General features: G+C 42.4%; 1 protein-coding gene across 1 annotated transcript; it reads left to right on the top strand.

The window, feature by feature from the left end:
* Positions 1 to 309: 309 nt before the first annotated feature.
* Positions 310 to 16,150, top strand: LOC132832975 (zinc-binding protein A33-like). The gene is made up of 6 exons (XM_060851223.1): positions 310 to 729; positions 1,382 to 1,477; positions 1,559 to 1,792; positions 3,827 to 3,849; positions 3,955 to 4,067; positions 15,597 to 16,150. The coding sequence occupies exons 1-6, from the start codon at positions 310 to 312 to the stop codon at positions 16,148 to 16,150; spliced, it is 1,440 nt and encodes a 479-aa protein (XP_060707206.1).
* The last annotated feature ends 6,336 nt before the right edge of the window (positions 16,151 to 22,486 follow it).

Raw genomic sequence — 22,486 nt, 5'->3', positions numbered from 1 at the left:
GCGTGGATTTACCGCTCCGCCCCGGATGCACTAGGCTAGGAGAGATTATGTTCTATTTCCATGCATGGGCGGAACGAAAGTCGCCGGTAGGTTGAACTATACCAGCTACTGCTTTATTCCACCCACACAGGGAGGAAATCGAGCGATGAAGTACAATTATTTTCCCTGGCAATCAATCTGAATGGCACACGCCTCAATTCCCTCCTCAACGGCTGTTACTTCAGATACCGCCGTGGGCCGCAGCGGATGTGTTACTGTGGTGGCTGAAGAAGCTATAAAGTTATAAAGCTGGACACACCGGCGTTCAGCATGGCTTCAGGCCACACCACCCTGAACCTGGAAGATGAACTAAACTGTCCCCTTTGCCTCCAGCTCTACGCGGATCCGGTCATACTGGACTGCGGGCACGACTTCTGCCGGCACTGTATTACGAAATACTGGGAGAAGGAGAATCGAACCGCCTGCCCCGAGTGCGGCCAAGTCTTCCCGGACAGAAGCCTGAAGGCGAATCGCGCGCTGGGAAAACTGGTTAAAAAGAGTAGGAATCATTCCCTGAATCTCAAACTCAAGGACAACAAACCGTATTGCATCGAACACGAGGAGGAGCTGAAATTGTTTTGTGAAACGGACAAGAAGCTGATCTGTGTGATGTGTCTGGACAGGAGAGACGGAAGAAGCCATAAAACCCACAACTTCATGTTGATCAACGAAGCGGTGGAGATTTACAAGGTAAGGGAGTAAATGGAAAGCTTTGGGGCTTGGAATATTGGGCGAAGTTCTGGTCTCTTTCCTATCGGAAAGATGTTGTGAAACTTGTAAGGGTTCAGAAAAGATTTGCAAGGATGTTGCCAGGGTTGGAGGATTTGAGCTAGAAGGAGAGGTTTAATAGGCTAGGGCTGTTTTCCATGGACTTTCAGAGGCCGAGGAGTGATCTTATAGAGGTTTATAAAATCATGAGGGACATGGATAAGATAAATAGACAAAGACTTTTCCCTGGGATGGGGGAGTCGAGAACTAAAGGGCCTAGGTTTAGGGTGAGAGGAGAAAGACATACAAGAGACCTAGGAGGCAACTATTTTCAGTCAGAGGGTGGTGCGTGTATGGAATGAGCTGCTAGTGGAAGTGGTGGAGGCTGGTACAATTGCAACATTTAAAAGGCATCTGGATGGTTATATGAATAGGAAGGGTTTGGAGGGATATGGGCCAAGTGCTGGACTAGATTGGGTTGGGATATCTGGTCAGCATGGACGAGTTGGACCGAAGGGTCTGTTTCCGTACTGTCCATCTATCTCTATGACTATGACACTATAACGGTGAATGCACAGGAACACCTTAAAGACTCCCACACCACCGCCACTAAGAATCTCGACTTTAATTGCAGGAGAAGATGAAACTGAGTCTCAATTCCCTCAAGCAGAAAAAGTCTTATTACCAAGAATTCGAATCGAAACAACAGGAAAAGATCACAGAAATCAAGGTAACGACTCAGGTGCCTCCGGGATTTCTTACAGAAAGTTCCTTCACGTTGAGTTGTACTGACCATGGTTTGTGTTTGCAGGATCAGTCGAATAAGCTGCAGAACCACATCACGACGGAGTTTTCCAAAATGCGCAGCGTGCTGGACGAAAAGCAGCAGAATCTGTTCTCGGACCTGACGACGCAGGAAAACGACGTTCTGTCAAGGATGGAGAGCAACCTTCGCAAGATTCAGGAGAACCTAAATCGCACGCAGCAAATGCTCTCGAACGTGCAGAAGCGGTTAGATTACCAGGACGTCTACGCCATGCTGAAGGTTAGCGGTTGGTGAACAAAGAACATAAAATAATTGCACTACTGGCCTCCCAGCCACTTGTTGGCTTCCTCCTTGTCCCTCGCTCTTGTTTCAGCAGTAGAAACGCGGCGCAATTTCCACGCCATTTTCCCTTTGTTTTGTGAACTAAGATTAGGTTTATTCACTCTGAACAAAACATGAAGTCAAAGCAACACTCCCAGCGCCTGGAGAACAAAGCAAGTTGTCAAAATTTGTTCACTTTGACGATGTTTGCGTTCGGGACCCCAGGGACCCGCTTTGTTTCCTCACTGATTATATGAATTCATTTGGCCATTTGTGGAATTATTCTTAGAAAGTCCAGAATTGAGGTTTTGGAGGACGGGGAAAGTTGGAAAAGGGTACGGGCTGTCAGCTGAGGTGGAATGATCGCTAAACCCATTAGAATTCATAATTATCATTATGACGGCGAGAACAGGCAAATGGAGTGGAAGAGGGGTTCACATTTATGAAGTTGTCGAGGTTAAAATTCTGGTACTCCGCCCGGAAGCACCGATGGTGGGTGCAATTGCATTATCCCTCCCCATGTTTCATAAGCATACAGCCTTCCATGGAATCTGGAGAACGGCGATAAATTAGTCGTTTGTAGCCATTCCAGATGGAGTGAGGTGCAATAGGGGCAAAGGCGGTGAGCACTCTTTTCTTTCTATTTTGGCAGGCTGACAAATGCTTTCATATAGTCCCGAAATTGTCCAATGTCAATTTACTCATGTTCGCCCACTTGACATGTAGATTCCTGTAAAATCATGGGAATTATTTTATCACACCCTAGAAACCTAATTTGACCTGACAATGCTTGCAGATATATGTACAGATATTGTCACACGAAGGTAGGGTTAAGGGCCAGGCAATGAAAGTGGAAGGGCCCACTAATCATTCATTGTCCCTTTTGCTACGCTGTGGTTTCAAACGTGTTCGTTTCTACATGACTTTGATTTGGTAGTCTAGGTTAAGTCGGCATGAGGACATGGCATTTTTTTCTTCTTGAGTGACACCAAGCATGTGCCCTTTTTGTATTTGTTTTTGAGATATGTGCATCCTCGGCTAAAATTCATTCTCCATCCAATATTATTATCGATGATGGGAGTTACCTTCTCGGACAACTGTATTCTTTGGAGTGTAGGGGACACCCAAGGTGCCCATAAGATGGGAGTTCTGGGATGGTTGCCCCGGAATGTTGCAGGAATGGCTATATACTCACAGGTCAGGCTAGGATGTGCCTTGAAATGGAGCCATTCGTTGGTAGTTCCAAAGTATCTGCTATTCTTGTATCTAAATGGTAGTGGCTGTTGGTTTGCAAATATTGTCTAGGAAGCCTTAGTGAGATGTTACAGTGCATCTTGTAGAGGTACATACTGCTGTCACTGTCCTTTGATGGTGAAAGGGTCATGCATTGAAGATAGTGGAGGGGAATGCCAGTCAAGGGTGCTGCGTTGTCCTGGATGAGGTCAAGCTTCTTGAGCGTTCTTGGTGTTGCACATGTCCACGATAAATAAGAATATCCAATTGCATGTATATGGGAAACATGAAATCACTCTCCTGACTTGTGCCTTGTAAATGATGAACAATCTTTTTGGAGACAGGAGTTGACCTCTGACCTGCTCTTGTAGTGATAGTGTTTATATGGCCGGTTGAATCCCGTTTCCGGTTGTCCTCGGATCCAGTGATGGTAATGCCATTTAATTTCAAAGGACAACGTTCAGATTCTTCATTGTCGGAATGTTATTTTCTTCCCTGTCGCTTGCATAGCCTGAATCTTCATTGCTACTTATCAGCCCAAGCTGGGATACTATTCAGGTCTGTCTCCATAGGTTGCAGAGAAACACAAAGAGAGGTCTCCGGGGCAATGTCTGGCTTATTTGCATGACATTAGAAAACAACTGTCCGTTTTCTGTCGAGGTCTATTTCTTGTTATGTTGCGACTATGTGTTTTTTCAGACTAATGCAACTTGACATCGATCTTCTGTGACTTTAATACCCATTTTATTTTCCTTTTAGGACCCTCCACTCGACGAGAAGAGGTATGGCACGCTCTTCATAAAAAATACGTAGAATAATCAAACAGTTAATTGAAGTGTTTGTTGTGTGCATTGTAGTGCTAACTTTTTGTCTATACTTACTCGCAGCACTGAAGACGACTATCAACCTACGATAGCAGAGGGCAACCTACCAATCGGAATCTTCCAAGGACCAGTCCAGTATAGAGTGTGGAAACAAGTAATAGACATAATAAATCCTGGTAAGGAAGTCTTTTTGCACCCATGAAATCCTCAGTAAGTATAATTATCTACGCAATATGGGATGCTTAAATTTGAGCCTGGACAATGGTCTGGCATTCCTTAGGGTTATCATCAGTCTTCTACCATTACCTCTGTGATAAGGTGGATGGAATGTCTGAACACTGTGAACTCTGCAATTTGCATTGTGCGTACGTCAGTCTAGTACTGAAGCAGTCCTGGTGATATATGGCGATATGCCGCTGATCAATCACAATCTCATGAAATGTCGAATCAGATTTGAAGGATTAATCAGCCAACTTCTGTTTGTCCTGTACAGTGGGTGACACATGGTAGCCCAAAATATTTCAAGACCAGAGCGTTGAAACTTTTATTCATTTAAATTACCACTCGGTATGAGATAGTTGGAATAATAGTTTAGGCTAACTTTGCTTCAACTATTAAGTGAAGTATGTTACCAAGGACTGGCAACTGAAACTTTCAGCTTCCAACGGCAAAAGGGAGAGGGCCAATCGAATGTATAAAACACAGATTAAATCATATCTTCCAACTGTTTGGGGCACAAACTGAAAGCAGGTTCTTTAACCCACAAATGAATGCAACCTGTAAGTGTTACTTCCTTCTTGGAAGTTCAGAAGTTGAATCCAATTTTTTGGGGGTAGTGTTTTCTTTGTAAGTGGTAGTGAAGACATGAATGAATATTAAAATTCGGTGTTAATACTGCTTGCTTAAATCAACATTTTCAGTTAAGATTTGAATTTGCTGAAATGCCCAGGGTTGCTTCAGTGTAAATACATCACAAACAAAATGTTAATTTGAAAGAATTAACCCATAACCAATTTGAAGAAAACCTTCTATCAACAAACTGCAGTGGGACAATTTCCAGTGCCTTTTGCTTTTATCGCAGCGTTGAATGCTGACAGAACAGAGATTTATATGATAAACTGCAATTGGAGTAATTCTAGATAGGGGAAAAAAATAGATGATGCAAGTTCAGAGGACTTATAAGGTTAATCCTTCTCCGGCCCATAATAAAACCTGAGATGCTGTTGCCCTCTGTACTCTTCATTCCTGGAATATGATTGCCTATGGCAAGACTTACCTGACTTAACAACTCTCCAATGGCTGGCTCTTTTGTTGTGAGATGTGGGCATTGTTGACAAGGTCAGAATTTATTGATCAATTACAATTGCCATTGAGAAGCTGGTGGAGAGCTGCATTCTTGAAATACTGCAATCCAGTTGATGTAGGTCCACAAGCAGTGCTCTGCATGGAATCATAGAATCCCTACAGTGTGGCAACAGGCCATTTGGCCCAAAACGTTCACACCCAAGCTCTGAAGAGCATCCCACCCAGACCCATTCCCCAACTCCATTAATCTATATATACTCTTGACTAATGCACCTAATCTCCATATCCCTGAACACTGGGAAATTTAGCATGGCTACTTCACCCAACCTACACATCTTTGGATTGTGGGAGGAAACCATAGCATTCGGAGGAAACCCACACTGTTATGGAGATAATGTACAAACTCCACACAGACGGTAGACCGAGACTGGAATCAAACCTGGGTCCGTGGTGTTGTGAGTCAGCAGAGCTAACCACTGAACCACCATACAAATCCAGGATTTTGGCCAAGTAATGGACACGTTTCCAAGTTACAAAGGTGTGTGGTTTGGACAGGTTCTTACAGGTGGCCGTGTTTTTACTTGTCCAGTAGGTATCAGAAAACGTGGGCTTGAAAGGTGCTGTCAAAGAGGTTGATGAACTGTTCCTTCTCCTGCCAGAATTCATTTTCATGGCAGTAGTGCCTGTTTGGGTCCTGGAAGGACACCCTGCCTTAAATGTGATAACATTGCTGGTCAGCTGGACCTTTCAAGTGAAAGTGGTTTATTTGATGATATTTGTCTGTACCTTGGTTAATAATTGGGAAACAACATTCATGAATAACAGACTGAAGCATCAGCCTCTTGGTTGTAACTTGAAACTATGACAATGAAATTGGAAGAACATTGTTGGAGCCCCAGAACCCACGTGGGAAAAAAATCCGTAGCTCCATACTCTAAGGCAAGTAAAAGGTACCTGGTCAGGTCCATGCCCCCCTACAACCCACCCTCCCATCCTGGCACCTTCCCCTGCCACCGCAGGAATTGCAAAACCTGCACCCACAACTCCTCCCTCACCTCCATCCAAGGCCCTAAAGAAGCCTTCCACATCCATCAAAGTTTTACCTGCACATCCACCATCATCATTTATTGTATCCATTGCTTCTGATGCGGTCTCCTCTACTTTGGGGAGGCTGGATGCCTCCTAGCAGAGCCCTTTAGGGAACATCTCTGGGACACCCGCACCAATCAACCACATCGCCCTGTGGCCCAACATTTCAACTCCCCCTCCCACTCTGCCAAGGACATGGAGGTCCTGGGCCTCCTTCACCGCCGCTCCCTCACCACCCGACGCCTGGAGGAAGAACGCCTCATCTTCTGCCTCAGAACACTTCAACCCCAGGGCATCAATGTGGACTTCAACAGTTTCCTCATTTCCCCTTCCCCCACCTCATCCCAGTTCTAAACTTCCAGCTCAGCACTGTCCCCATGACTTGTCCTATCTTCTTTTCCACCTATACACGCCACCTTCCTCCCTGACCTATCACCTTCATCCCCTCCCCCGCTCACCTATTGTACTCTATGCTACTTTCTCCCCCCCCACCCTCCTCTTACTTAACCCTCCACCTTTCAGACTTTCTGCTTTAGCCCTAAACGTCAATTTTACTGCTCCTCGGATGCTGCCTAAACTGCTGTGCTTTTCCAGCACCACTCTAATCTAGACACTAATACTTTAAGGCAGCCTCTGATTCGCAGAGATCCAGATCATTGTTACATTCTGGTTTCTTTGCAAATTATGGACGAGATGGGGGAAAACAGATGATTCCTCAGAATATATGCATTACCAGCAGGGTTAATTCTTCACATTTATCCCGTTCTCTGGCGCTACTTTTATCTTTGTGCAGTGATACACTGAGGATTGAAGGAAATTCCATTTTGCATGGCATTCAAATCTCATGATATGAACAGTTGGTATGGTGATTAATTAGGTATTACCCGTTATATACCAGCTGGGAAACCCAATGGCTGGATCAAATGCCAGTTTTATATTTTGGCCAAATATTATCATTATAAAAAGAAATCATTCATGGGATGTATAGGGTAGCTTAAGCCAGCTTTTATTACCCACCCCTAATTGCCCATAGGGCAACTAAGAGCCTATTCATTGACTCCTGCATTGGGTGCAACATTAGAATTTAATGCGAAGTCCTCAGATTCCAGTAGGCGGTCATTTAAAATTATGTCTTCCTGTAGTTCGCTTGTTAGTTGAGGGTCGGTTACTTGAGTTGACTGGAGGCTGGTTTGCAATTTAGAGTGACACCATCAGTGCAAGTTCAATTCTCCACCTTCTCAATCTCGCCACTGGCCTGAGACGTGATGACCCTGAGGTTTAAACTTCACCACTCATCTCTCTTTCTGATGAGAGTGTGGGACTTTGGCGACTTTCCCCCCTCCCAATCATTAAATATCGTGCTCTGTGTACAGCATTTTCTTTGACAGTTCTATCAGCTGTAGCCATTATTCCCTTTATAATATGCCATTGAGCCAAAGATTGGGTGGATGGCTCTTGGCAAAATCGTTCCCATTGCCAATTCTGTCGAGTTTCCACATCTTCATCTCGGAGGGAGAAGATGGAAAGCAATTCCAAAATCACTCTCAGTGAATACCTCAGTGTACTTGTATGGAACCCGTTGGGTTTAGTTGTTTAGTTCCAGCTGTAAAACAAGTCTATATCGAACAAGAGTAAGCTCACATGAGGAGAATGACCTCGTCAGTGAAGCAGTAAATACTATTAGCCATTTCTTGGCTTCATCAGAGCTACGAAGAAAACAATTTGGCGAAAATGGCAACGATCGATTGTAAAGTTACCTCAACAGGAAAAGGCCGTCGCTATAATTTTCAGTAATATGTAAGTCTTGGAAGTTTCAAGTTAACGTAGTTTTTTAAAAAAAAATTGTGAATTCACTGAAATATTTGAAACGAGAAACCATAGGTTAGCGTTTTGGATACAGACTCTTTTCCAGAACTGGAATGTAAAAGATAAGCATGCCCTTCATAGGACTGAACAAAATGGACATTAGAGGGGACAATAGATAAAAGCCAACTGTCAGCTTTTCATTAATGATCACAATGAAATTATTAAAACATGTCTTCAGTTGAAATAGTCCCATCTAATCCTCGATTTATTTCTCCATCCTGAGGATATAGTATCTTAACCTGTGAATGCCACACATCAGACTACTGTTTTGATATAGGAGTGGTTTTAATGCTAAGATACAAAGGATTTTTTAAAAGCTGATGATCTAAAACTTGCAGGTGAGGATAGTACTAATAGACTGCAAAGCTAGTGAGCTACGCAGGTAAGAAGCAAGTAGAATTTAAAATAAGGAAATGTGAAGTGATGTATCATACCAGAAGGCAGTAGAGACTAAATGGCACAAGCCTAAAGAGTATGCAGGGCTCGAGAAACTTTGGGCTCCATGTGCACATAATTTGACAGCACGTATTGTGAGAGTAGTTTGCAAAATCTTTCAAATTATTGGCTTCATCAACAGTAATGCAGAGTGAAAAAGGCAGAAGCTAATATCGAACTTGACAAAGTGCAGGTGACGTCTCAACTAGAATAGTGTGTCATCACATCTTAGGGAGGATGTGAGGATTTATGAGAGGGTGCCAAGTGGATTTATGAAAATGTTTATCAAACAATGAGGAATATTAACTGCAAGTTAGGTTGAAAAGGGTAGGGTTGTTCACCTTGGAGAAAAGGAGATTTCTTAGAAGTGTACAATTTATGACATGTTTGGACAGCATAAACAAGAAAATGTTGTCCCCATTCCCTAACTGTATAAAGCCAATTAGAACATAGTATTAAGCTTGCAGTCTGAATATAGAACATGGTGTAAGTGAAAACAAAGCAACGATTTCTAAAGGAAATTAGCTGAGTTATTAGGAGAATTGATCTTGTAGGGCCATTGGGATAGAACAGCGAAATGATACTGACAGCATTGTTCCATAGAGAGGACCTCCAGTGTTAGTGGACAGAAAAGCCTCTTTGAGTGCCTTATCACTCCTGGAATTCATGAAAAAATGAAAATAATATGCTGCTGACTCCTTGCAAATTATCAGAAAAATTCTAATTGGATTAGGCTCTAATTTAATTCAAAAATCTCAGCAATGTTTGACGGATAGGCTTGGTGCACAAGTAGGTAAAGCCAAAGGAATAAAATACAGCTTCATTGGGAACTGATTAAAAACGGGAGATACCAATTTGGAAGTCCACTCTGACATTTTGTATACAGTCTAAAGTCAATACTTTGGGAAATGAGGCACACTACATGTAATGGGTTGAGGGGAGTCGAATGGTTACGGACACTTTCCACCCAATCCTAAATAGTATTTTGCATTCTTTTTGTGCTTCTCAGAGAGGAGAGGTAGTGAAGGCAGTGCTCTGACAGTGACATTTTTTTTCTCTCCATTTGCTCCTAAGCCTCTTTGTAGGTCATTAAGCCCATTAGAGATTTCATTTACTAAGTTAACTAGGAAGCACCCTGTGTGACCTTTACCTGTTGCTCTCCCGTCCTCAATTGCATTTGATCAGTCTTAGAGGGGCCCCCTTATCTTGAAGCTTCCCGTCTCTAACCAAAACTTTAACCTATCTTTTTTCTTTTCAGACGCTGAAGGACCCGGTTGGCTGAATTCTCCTGCTGGTGGCAGGTTAGCGGCTGGGTGGGAAAAGCACCCGGCCACATAACTCCGCTGCTGAACTTTGACCCCAAGGCCTTAATGAACCTTGCAGCCTCATTAGGAGCGCTGGCTTCAATTCTCACGCGGGGGTTGATTGTTGCCGCAACTGTTTCAGGGCTGGAAGTAGAAATACAAGGTTCCGTTGAAAGCCAGTGGGGGAGGGCAGGGCTGGAGAAACTAACACGAAGTCAATAAGATTCTCAAAAAGCTTTCGCTCAAGTGCGTCAATCTAGGTTCCAGCATAGGATATGTTTTATTGCAATGGTGTGGTTATAGCTGATCGGAGGTTGTTGGAACAAAACAAGTGAATGAGTTGCATGTTTAATACAGACAGAGGTAAGCTGAAGCTATGCTATTGAATACAGATTAGTCACTGTCTCATTCAATAGTGAAACAGGCTCGAGGGGCTGAATGGCCTACTCGTATTCCTATGTTCGTATGACTTCGACATGGGCAAATTCAGGTGGGAGAACTGTCAAGGTAGACTTTCTTTGGGTCAGTAGGACAACCATGCGCATACCAACACTTGAAAGCGGAGGAGCTGTCTAACAAGCCTAAAGGGATGACCCCCCCAATAACTTAGACTTCGGTGACTATCTAACTATTGCATCATTGCTAATTCTATGGCCTTTTATCTTCAAAGAAAAACTATTCCATTGCCAAAAGTTAGATGCTAGAAATACTTTAACAAAGCTGGAATGGTGTGAACATCAAATGAACTTAGATAGCCTTGATATAAGGTTCACTTTGAAATGCCAGGGACATTTCATTGAAAGGGGCAACATACATTTTCCCATAAGGCAGGCACTCAGATGTAGGGGTAAAAAATGAGGTCTGCAGATGCTGGAGATCACAGCTGCAAATGTGTTGCTGGTCAAAGCACAGCAGGTTAGGCTAACTCTATTCCTGAGATGCTGCCTAACCTGCTGTGCTTTGACCAGCAACACATTTGCAACTCAGATGTAGGGTCCCTTCCAAACTGATCATCTCTAGCTGCCTCCCTCTGTCTGCATTTTGCATTGTTTTCATATGTGTGCACGTGTGTTATGAAATGTGGCACTTTCCCTCCCCTCCCGTGCTTGACCCCATGCCCCCCAACCCCAGTTGCATATTCTTGCTGATGGTTGTGCTCCGCCCCAATCTCTCTGGAGTGTTGGAACTCATGTTCTGAGAAAACGTGATAGTCCCGATCTCACATGATACGAAAATTGTGCAATCGTCGTTTCAGTTAATCGCGTTATAACCGAAACATGTAAGAAGAGTCCGCATTCCATAAATAAGGGCCTGAACGCTTCAATCGCGTTAAAGCCAAGTCGCGTTGAAGAAACACGCGTAATGGTAGAACCGACTGTATGTATATAAAGCTTTTCTCGCCCTCTTAAAGCACTTTACAATCAATTTGACGGATGAATCAATCATTCACAGGTAATAGCAAATAAGGCAAATGGCTTCACTTTTTTTCTTGAATGCTGCTTTTTTGAGTAGAGTGACTGTGACTTTGTAGCACTGAGTCAGTTACAATTTGTATGGTCAAAATGTCGTACTTTAGATTAGACTAGATTCTCTGCAGTGTGGAAACAGACCATTCGGCCCAACAAGTCCACATCGACCCTCCGAAGAGTAACTCACCCAGACCCATATTTATCTCTAACTAATGTATCTTACACTATGGACAATTTAGCATGGCCAATTCACCTGACCTGCACATCTTTGGATTGTGGGAGGAAACCGGAGCACCCGGAGGAAACCCAGAGGGAGACTGAAAAATTCTATCCTATAGAGAGAATAGGGAAAACATTTAAACACATTTGTTTTGATGGCTTGCACGGGATGGCGGCAAATTAGTTAATGAATCAATTAATTAAGTTTAGATCCTGGGTTGCGAGCTCAGCTCTTTCTCAGGGCAGTGATGCAATCTCGTTGATGCAATCTTCTTTCCTGGAAAACCTGTTCTTATGTTATGAGGTTGGACGCACTTCTTTCTTTTCATCCTAATCATTCTTCCGTCTTCCCGAAGTAAAAGGCCCGTTGAGGTGATCCAGAACCAAGCAATTGACAGCGGTAGGAACGGCTTTCACCTGCATTGCAGGCCTTGTGCAGTAACCTCAAATGATCACTCAGAATTCCTACACCACCAGAAAGCTAAGGTGATGAGTGGGAAAATATAATTAATCCACAGGTGTAGCAATAGCAGGTTGTATTTTATTCAATACCTACATAGACAGCCGATCCAGTTTGGAACTGAGACAAGGTGAGGGTCTCTCTCTGGGATGGTGTTGGGTCTCCCTCCCGCTCTCTCTGGGACAGGGAGAGGGTTTATCTCGCTAGGACAGGGTGAGGATGTCTCTCGAACACGGGATGAGGGTCTCTCTCTGTCTTTGGGACAGAGTGAGGGTCTTGATTATACAATCAAATAGTGCAGAAGAAGGCCTCCGACTTAACGATTCAGTACCCACTCATAAGTTACACTAGTTGCTCTTTCCAACACTTGGCACATAGCCTTGAATGTCATGACATTTCAAGTGCTCATCCAAACTTCGCACTTTTTAAAAGTTGCGAAGTTTCCCGCTTGATCAAATCTCCCAGGTAGTGCATTTCAGATTTATATGCTGCGTGATAAAGGGTTTATTGTCAGCTTCCTGCTTTTCATCTTACATTATACCACCTTGTTATAGACCCTTAAACTAATTTGAAGTGGATGTTAAATGGAAGCGGAGGTTCACGATTCATGTTGGATACCTGGATGGCAGTCGATGTGTGAAAGATAATTCGACAGGAGTATTCTCCAATTCACCCTTAACCCCTACTCCGTCTGAAGACAGACACTGAATCGAAGTTTTAAAAAATCAGTCTCCAGTGGCTAATCCAATGAGTTTGCTTTTCTCAAACAAAACTTTTCAAGGCTTGCCGAGCTTGTTGCTTGGTTTTAGAGCAAACAATGTGCAAGGAAGCCATCACACACCTGGAGGGTAGAACATAGCTCCCCATGATCCCCAGACTAGCTTCACATAAAACCGGCGAAGCCTTTAACCGACTCGTTAGTCATACAAAACAATGACAAGTTCGATTACAGTACAGAATGATGATAGCAAATTAGCCATAGTTCCAGAAGGCTACATCCTCATGGGTGAGGGGCGACTGGTCCGGGAATTTAACGTGACCGTCACTGCATCTCAGGTGAGAGCGGAGGTCGAGAAGGCGGGGCCTTCATCGTGACCCTAGCCACCATGGGAATTCACAGGGCAGAATTATTGGAGTGCAGACGGTGGTCGTTCGTCTCATTGTGTTTGTACCAAGTCTTCAAATGAGCACCATGACTCAGTGCCATTGTTCCGGCCTTCTCTAGATACCTCTGCACGCTGTTTGCATTGAAACGATCATCAAATGCCCAGATGAATGTTTCAACTTGGGCCTGAACTGTTGGTATCACTCTGCATGGCAAACCAGTATAATGAGGTAACCTACACCCAAGGTGATCCTTTGGGAACTACCAACCTTGAACTTTTGTTGCTCATCTTCATCATCCTAAACAAATTTGGTGCCAATTTTAACCGATTAGAGTTTGCTTTGAGTTTATTATTGTGGATTAAATATTAGCAGTCGTTGTTTCTCTCAATGTGAGTTGGTGGTGGGCAATCGTGATTAGTTTGGACGTTAGAGTCGAAAACTAACCTTGCTGCTTGCACCTACTTGCTGTCCTGTGATATCCACTAGAATATGGCTTGTATGGTGTTCCTGTGAGTACTGGAAAATACTCATCTGTGGAATTACTGATAAGAATGATAACTTCCTAGAAGTACCAAATAGCTGAGCAGGCGTCCACAAACAGGAGTTATTTCTTCCCCTGGAAATATTTACAGATTTCTCACATTGACTTCCAGCTACTTTGGTGAGGTTCATCCCTCCCATAGTCCGGAAGAGTATCAGAGCTGGAATCTAATAATGGTGATAGAAACTTTAAAATATTCAGAACGCCTCTATGTGGAAAGATTAGTCGTCCCTTTTGTAGAATGTTGTGCGCTGTATCTGTTTGGTACACTTTATACGCAGACAACCTAAAGCTTCAGTTACATTCCAACCCCTGTACTAATGCAAGTCGTTGATTTTATTTTCCATCGCAATTGGAAAATCTCCAGGGAAACCCTCGTTTAAAGCGTGTTCAGCCCCCTTCGCTTTCAATATGCATCCCTTTGAGCAACTAAATCCATTATTATTGACACATGCAAGATTCGAGGGAATGTGACGTGTTTCAACACGGTGTTTCCGCTCTTGTGCAATTTTAATAAATAAGGCCTTTTCCGGCTAAGACAGAGAGGTGGGGAAATTCTTCCGAGCGATGGTCTTTTCTAGTCAGAATTCTCTCGCTGTACGTGTAGTGGATGAGTTCAGCAAGGTTTTGTTTGACAATCATGATTTGGACTGGGGTGTACAAAGTTAAAAATCACACAACGCCAGGTTATAGTCCAGCAGGTTTAGTTGGGAGCACTAGCTTTCGGAGCGCTGCTCCTTCATCAGGTGGTTGCGGAGGACTATGACCTGGTGTTGTGTGATGTTTAACTTTGATTGGCAAGGGAGTCGAGTGTCGAATGCCGTACTGCACGGTAAAACTTCTGTGATTCTATAATTGGTTATGGGAAACACATAGGACAGTGGAGTTCAAATGACAATCAGATTAGTCCTAAACGGGGGGGGGGGGGGGGGGGTTGGGGTGGGGAGCAGGTCTGGTTGGCAGAATAGCCCTCTTCTGCCCATTTTATGCTGTTACAATCTTAAACAATGGTCCAGGGAATTAAATGAGCGATGTTACGATTTCCGAAAGCCAGCCAAGGCTCACGTTCCAATGGAACTGTCCCTACCAGGGATGAAGTCTTTTTCATATATATATTATGCACACAGCCGTACTTTGAGATTTTTGGGAGTGTTCTTTCTTTAGAAAAGCAAAGGTAGAGAAGTCTTCCAAAAAGAAAAGAGTGCCCCTGTCACAATTTCTGTGCTCTTGGAGGCATTAAGCTCAGAGCATGTACCAAGCAAAACAAAACGTTGAGCATGCTCATAGAGCCGTGAACGCAGCACATGTAACGATAAAGCCCATGGCCTGCTTCTTTCAGGAGGCACCCTTCGCGGTATGACTCCGAGCCACCGCTCAATTCAGCCGCTCAACTCAGTTCCAAAATGAAATCAGATCTGCAACGAAAGGGGGTCGCGTATAAGCCGCTGATATTAGACTGAAACGTGAATTATACTTTGCAATAAAATGATTATTTTTAATTTCTTGCTCCGTTATTCTATAGATTATAAATATGCAGGCTGCACTGAACCAGCCAGTAACCCTACTTCCCGAACTGATGCGAGCGAAGACACGCCAAGGAAACGCTCCTTTAAAAATAGCAGCGAAGAGAATAAAAGAAAATGTAATAAATTATATAATGATATCATACAATGTAATAGATAGCAAGGATCTTTATAGTTTTTCGATTTCATTTTGGGGGGAAGGGAGTCGATTTTCACTCCAGTATCTCGGAGCTCTAGAGCGCCGAGTTTCCTCCAAGAACCGTCAGCAAATTATAATGTTAAATCATCGCATGCAGCATTAAATAACCTGTCGTTAAGTTAATAACGTGCTTTGAAATGACTCATTTGCTGATCGTGCGTTTGTTTCCTTCTTTTCTGTTTTGTCAGTTCCAACCTATCTGACCCTGAACGCGAACACAGCTCATCCCCGGTTAGTTCTATCCGAGGATCTGACCGTGGTCACCTACGGAGACGTGAAACAAGAGGTCAGGGACAACCCCGAGAGGTTCGACACCTGCGTCTGTGTCCTGGGCTCCGAAGCGTTCACCTCCGGCAAGCACTACTGGGAGGTGGAGGTGGGATCCAAGACTGAGTGGGACCTGGGTGTGGTCAGGGAGTCCATAAACAGGAAGGGGCACACCACGGCGACGCCGGAATCCGGCTATTGGATCGTGTGGCTGAGAAATGGGAACGAATACAAGGCAACCACTGTTCCGCGGACCCGCTTGAACGTACCGAGAAAACCCCGAGCGATTGGGGTGTACCTGGACTATGAGGGCGGACAAGTGTCTTTTTACAACGTGGACAATATGTCCCATCTTTACACTTTCATTGACACTTTCACCGGCAAACTCTTCCCTTACTTCAGTCCAGGCATTAATGATGACGGAGAAAACTCTGAACCACTCAAAATCCTTCCAGTCAGATGTCACGAGGAATAACTTGACTATTTCTTCAGTGTTTGCCTTTCCTAGGGCGTGATTATTTTGTCACTTCAAAGCATTGCCTTTATTTTTTGTTCTTTTTTAAACCTGAGCAAACTTTATGTTTCATTTTAGATTGGTTGCTAATCAGCGCTTGATTGCAGGTATGGTGCCACCCTGCATGGGGCCGTCGTGTTATTGTACCAACTTCCATATTTCAATCTACTGCGTCTGTGTTTGCATGTATTCACCACTTCTTTGCTAATGTTGAAAATGCTACTAGGTAGGAGAGGCAAGAGTGATTTTAGAATGACACTGTTGAGGAGGTAAAAACTCTCCAGCACTGTGTACTTTATAGTTTTGTTTGAACTCCTCCTCAAACTTTTATTTTCATCTGATTTTCTGGAAATAATGTAATGATGAGAGTTTGGTGCGGAGGCAGGGCATCGTGAGAGAATGGCAAAACATACCTTGAGCTTCCTAAATAGAGGCAATGAGTGCAAGAGCAAGATAGTTATGCTGAACGTGTATGCAACCCTGGTCAGGCGACAACTAGAACATTGCGCCCCAGTTCTGGGCACCAACCTTTAGGATAGACATGAAAGTTCTGGAGATGGGGACAAGGAGTTTTATCAAAATAGTACCAGGGAAGGAAATTTTAGCTGCATGGTTAAACTGAAGGAGCTGAAGTTATTCCCCTTAGGCTAATGGATATCAAATGGTAATTTGCTGGGGACGCAGAAGGTTGTGACTATTGTGGTGAGGGTACACAAGAAAAAGTTTTCTTTGTGCCCTAGCGGATTGTACCATTCTCTGGGACACAGATGAAAACTTTTGGACAACAATGCATGCAATTGTGATTTAGAATATTGCTTAACACAGTGAGTGGTAGTGAGCTGGAATTCACCATCCAGGATCAATGATTTCAAATGGGTTTGAGGTTTTATGACACACCTCAGATGGGGCTTGAACTCAGGCCTTTTGGCTCAGAGGTAGGGACACCACCACTGCGTCACCAGGCCCTAATTGGATGGACACTAGAAGGAAATAAGCTGGCATGACTACGGGATTAGAACAGGGGAAAATGGATTGACTATGTTGTAAAGAGAGAGTTAGCATGGCTCTGAGTAGCCGAATGGCCTCCATATTCACGGAAGTGACTCCATGAGTCCATGAAATGCCTAGTTTGACACCATTTCTTCCATGTTCTGAACTGGGAGGGGTGTGGTGACGTCGGGTGGGGAATGTTTGTTACTTCACTGGGAACAGTGGGTCTGTTGCTCTCCATAGCCATTCCAAGAAATAGAGATGAGAACGTGTGTAAATCATTAAAGTGATTTGTACAAATTTCTGTTTACCCCAATGAACAGACTCGGACAAACTCCTTTAAGGATATGTGACAGATGTTCCCGTTCAATGAAGCCAATGTGTAAACGATAAAAGATGGTATGATTTATCTATAATCTCCAGAACCAGACAGATTTGCCCAGGGAACAATTGATGCATGACAATTGTTTGCCAGCACTTGGTTAGGTTCAGGAAATAGGAGCAAATTGTGGCGAATCCCAACTTTATCCCAGTACATGATGTACTTTTTTGCAGCAGTCAGCACTGGATAAAGTCAGGAGTGTGAACTTGGGTTCGCACCTTCTTGTTTCAGAGATAGTTGCGGGTGGGCAAATCGAGTAATGGTCATGTTTGGTAGTTTCGTGACACATCGTTCGTACATTTGGCCTCATAACCATTGGGAATAGTCTCTAATATTTCTTCGGAGTCAGGTTTCTGTCAGTAATATTAACTGTTTTACGGAATAACATTGAGTCTTCAGTTCCTGTAATGACTCTGCAATTATTCCAATGACGACCTTCACCGAAGGCTTAAATGTTGCACCTTCAGCCTGTTGAACGGATGTTTGGATATTCTTAGCGATTGAATGATGTACAATTTATTAAATTTGTAACAAATGTTTAAATAAAAAGCCTTCAGTTAAAATAAGCTCAGTTTCCTTTTAACTGGCTACATTGAACAAATATCAGGAAGTGAAGTTGATATTTCAGTTACTGTGTAAGAAAGAATGTCGAAATCTCGAGCATTGTGTAACAAATCAGTACCAAATGGTGTTGTGGGTCAGCCGCTAACATAACTCGTCGGATGTTCTGCAACTGAATTTAATAGACTTCAAAACCAGGTCATCTAAACCTATTTGCAAGACCGGCCTCAAATTCTTTCATGAATGCTGTAAATCCCGTGAAGGGCTGCGACAATGACAATGGGAGTAATTATCGCCTCAATTTTGGCAATATTTAACTGTCTTTTTTTAAAAGGCATTTTGCTAATTTTTACTGAAATGGAAGTGGCACACATTGAAGTATCCTAAAACTGGTGTGGGTTGATGTTGAAATAATTCTAGGGTGAATTATCATATCGCTATTCGGATGCCAAATTCGTTTGTTGACCCACCCTCTTTTCCACTGCACTTTTCATTTGAGGTTAAAATTGTGTAGTGCCTGTAAGGGACAGTTGCTCAGCTATTCAGGTTTTATCACTGGACGTGAAAGCCATAGAGCTCGGACCACGCTCTGTCGTGAATACATTGAGAGTATAGTGGAGTGCTTGTTCCTCACTTGGCCTCTGGAAAATACATAATGAGATATGGAATGAAATTCACATAATTAATCAATCTGAGAGTACTGATTTCTAAATGAGCAATTGATTCTTTAATTTGCTGTTTATTTCCTTTTTCAGCTAACCGACAAGCACTTGGAAGGTTTAAGCTATAAGGAGAGGCTGAATAGGCTAGGGCTATGTTCCATGGATAGTCAAAGACTGAGGAGTAGCTTTACAGAGGGTTATAAAATCATGAGGAGCATGGATAGGGTAAATGGACAAATACTTTTCCCTAAGTAGGGAGACCAAAACTAGAAGGCATAAGTTTATGGTGAGAAGGGAAAGATTCAAAAGGGAGGTAAGGGGCAACTTTTCAGGCAAAGGGTGCTGCGTGCATGGAGCGCGCCGCCAGAGGAAGTGGTGGAAGCTCGTGCAATTACAACATTTGAAAGGTAGCTGGATGGGTATATGAATAGGAAGAGTTTAGATTGATATGAGCCAAATGCTGGAAAATGGGACTCGGCCTATTTAGTATACCTGGTCTGCGGGATGAGTTGGACCAAGGGGTCTGTTTCTCTCTATGACTCTATATTAATTATTCTTGGGCGTAAAGCATGCTGAATACTTGCAGAGAGAAGTACATTATCCTTGCAGTCAGGGGCAACATCGTTGTCTGGAGGTGCTGTGGCTAAAAGTGGATTTGGAACTGTATGGAAAATCAGACCATAGGGATTTGATCGCCAATTACATACCTTGTCTAGTTTTATATTTCCTTTTACCACCTAAGATCCACATTAATAGAATGGCCTCTTACACCTTTGTATTTAATGGATGAAGTTATGAACTTAAGCAGGAGTTTAGGCAATATTTCCTGCTCACGCGTGTTAATTAAGCAGCTGTCGGTTTCTTCCATTGCCCTTTTCTCCCGTTTGCACTAAACGTTTCAAGCTTCATGGGAAGTTAAAGTTTCCTTAAGAGGTGCAATTTCCTGAAGTAACAAGGACACAAATGTAATCGTTTTTCGTCTACCATTGGGATATGAAGGCTGTTGGAAAGGCCCTCATAAGTCACCCATCACTTATTGTCGTCGGGAAAATGGTGGTGATAGGCCTTATTAAATGATAAATTGAACTGAGCAATGAAGATCATTCCTTTGTTCTTAATTTTAGCAAAACACATGCCTAAATTAGACCAGAGGCGTTTGTTTGTTTTCAGTTCAAAAGTGTGACTCTCATGTTCCTTGGATGCTGCTGTTGTAAAGTGTGCACTTCACTGTTGCATTATTCCAGTGCCACATTTTTCGACTCTGATCGCCAGTAACTGAAGCCCTCACTTTCTCCTTTGATTTGACCGACTCAAACTCAGTGAGGAAATGCAATAAAACACTGAATGTTTTGTTAACCGGACTATTACTTTTTGTTTCTTTTCATTGGTGCTAGATGACTCCAAGTCTCTGTTATTCTTCACCATGCATGCTGATCACATGTTTAATATTATATTGATTGCCCATTAACTGGTGAAATTGTAACATCTTCCGAAAATTATATCAGAGTTCAACAAAGGATATTTTCAAACATGATCTTTTTTTAGGGATGTGGCAGGTATATTCTGCAAGGAATGATTTTTAATATTGTTAATGTGAGAACCTCACTCCTGTGTTGTGAATGCCAATAAAAAAACTATGCAACTGTAGATGTTTCATCAATTAACATCAGCTACGCGCAAGTTGAATTGGAAATAACCATCATATATACTTGACATTCGGTTTCCCTCCTTTGCCTGAAAATGACGTCTAAATTAACTTAAAATGTTGAGTTTTTTCGACATTGGAGATTTTGTCCAGAAAATCCATAGCTAATGATTTAACATCTAATTAAGGCGATTTTAGTTTCGTTTAAATCCGTGTTTTATAAATATATAAATTCATTTCACATTACACCTGTTACATATTCCCCCTTGAGAAGAAGCAGGTCAATGTAACTCATAAGGAATCCTCCAATATATGAAGATAATTCAGAAGAGTGAAAGCCAGCACTTTGATAAAGTTAATGCGATTTCTGACAAGGATAAGGAGAATAAATTGATAAATTGTCATTAAATCATAAGAATCAACACACTTCGTTTCGTTTTTTAAAGGAGTTTTTTTTATCTTTAGGCTCATCAATTGTCTGAATGTCTGAAAGCTATTGTTTTTGCTTTTTGATTATAGTAACAATTATCTCCAATTCACACCTGCAACATATATTTGTATAGTTTAAACTCTAACTAATAACATGCCACAAAGTGCAACAGAAGAGACTAAACATTTGACATTGAGCAGCTGAGGATGGAGGGGCATACTGTTGCTCTACTACGCTATCACACAGATCACGACGTACAATAGAAGTATTTTCTGAGTGACAAATTTACCAAGAATTTTAAAGTTTCACAGATGTAGCTTCAGAAATTATCTCCCTGAAACCAAAGAAAAAAATTTGGCCAATGGATTAAAGTCGTTGTCCAGAAAAGGTTTGGACGTGAACGTTCATACTATCCTCTGGTCCTTTGTATGGTTACTTGTAGACAGGTCACTAATTAAGTGTAGTTGCCTCTGAAATTTTGGCAGACATGGTTTGCTCAGGAAATATAATGTTGAGATGTTCCTTCAATAACCCTTCCAGGAGAGCAGATGGCCTTTACTCTGTACTAAAATAATGTTGTTTCCCGTCTGAAATCTGTTAGTTCTATCCTCAAAGGCTTTTAACCCCAACTGAAGAACAAAACAAACATCAAGTCAAAGCAATGTTCAAACAGTCCCAACAGGAGAGCTACAATGAAATAAGCAATTATAATGTCATGTCATTCGTAAGATGCCTTAATAAAAAGAAATATTCTAATCCCCACAGTGAACGTTCAATGAACTCTTTCAATAAACCAGTCCAGGTATCCACACAAAATAAATTTCTCACAAGCCTTCAACGTCTCAAAAATATCTCAAATATAATATTCATTCAGGTGCTTCTCAGCAGCCACATCAAAGAAAAAGCTAATTTGGAAAACAACACTAAACAAAATGTACGTTTTATAAAATGTAGGAAAAAACTGGCAGGAAAAGAAGAGAAGTGGTGTAAAAACTTGGTGACTGAAACTACAGCTGTCAATGAGGAAGTAAAGACAGCAAGCCAGGTTAGCATTCAATTCAATGTTCTTATACAGATGTAGGAATGCTGGAAATTTTAGTAATCAGGGAAGATGGGAAGAATTTGAAGTTGAGGATGAGCCTGATTAAATTAAAGTGTTTGTGAAATAACAGCAAATGTTAGAAACAAGCTCAGAGATCAGAAGGTGATGCAAATAAGAATACTTGCAGCAGAGATTTAGATAGGCTGAATTAATGGATATTAGATGGCCAGTCGACCCAGTGAGGCATTATTTCAAGCAACTCAGTTGTAGAAAAACAACAAAAAACACATTTGAGAACGAGGTGAAATACTTATTTCAATGAATATAAACTGAGATATTTATCTCAATTCAGTTTCTTAGCCTGAATTAACTATGCATCACACCAGGCACAGGAATGTTATGTTGCCATCTTGTTCTTGTTGTGTTGTTGAATTTTGTGATCCTTTTGGATGAACACCTTCTATGGTGCTTTTTGGAAACTGGCTAGCAAATCTGAACCAGAAGACCATGGTCTGTCTGCAACAGCCATTGAGATAGATAGAAAGTTTCCAAATTTGGAGGTGTCATTACATACCTCAGGAGCAG

This window comes from Hemiscyllium ocellatum, chromosome 35 (genome assembly GCF_020745735.1).
Source record: "Hemiscyllium ocellatum isolate sHemOce1 chromosome 35, sHemOce1.pat.X.cur, whole genome shotgun sequence".
Classification (NCBI taxonomy): Eukaryota; Metazoa; Chordata; class Chondrichthyes; order Orectolobiformes; family Hemiscylliidae; genus Hemiscyllium; species Hemiscyllium ocellatum.
This window is presented reverse-complemented; position numbering and strand designations above follow the sequence as displayed.

Bases quoted from the DNA above. Each gene is read 5' to 3' on its own strand.
- LOC132832975 (XM_060851223.1), top strand. From the start codon at position 310: ATGGCTTCAGGCCACACCACCCTGAACCTGGAAGATGAACTAAACTGT. The intron at 3,850-3,954 runs GTATGGCACGCT...ACTTACTCGCAG, and splicing joins CCTCCACTCGACGAGAAGAG to CACTGAAGACGACTATCAAC. The intron at 4,068-15,596 runs GTAAGGAAGTCT...CTGTTTTGTCAG, and splicing joins AATAGACATAATAAATCCTG to TTCCAACCTATCTGACCCTG.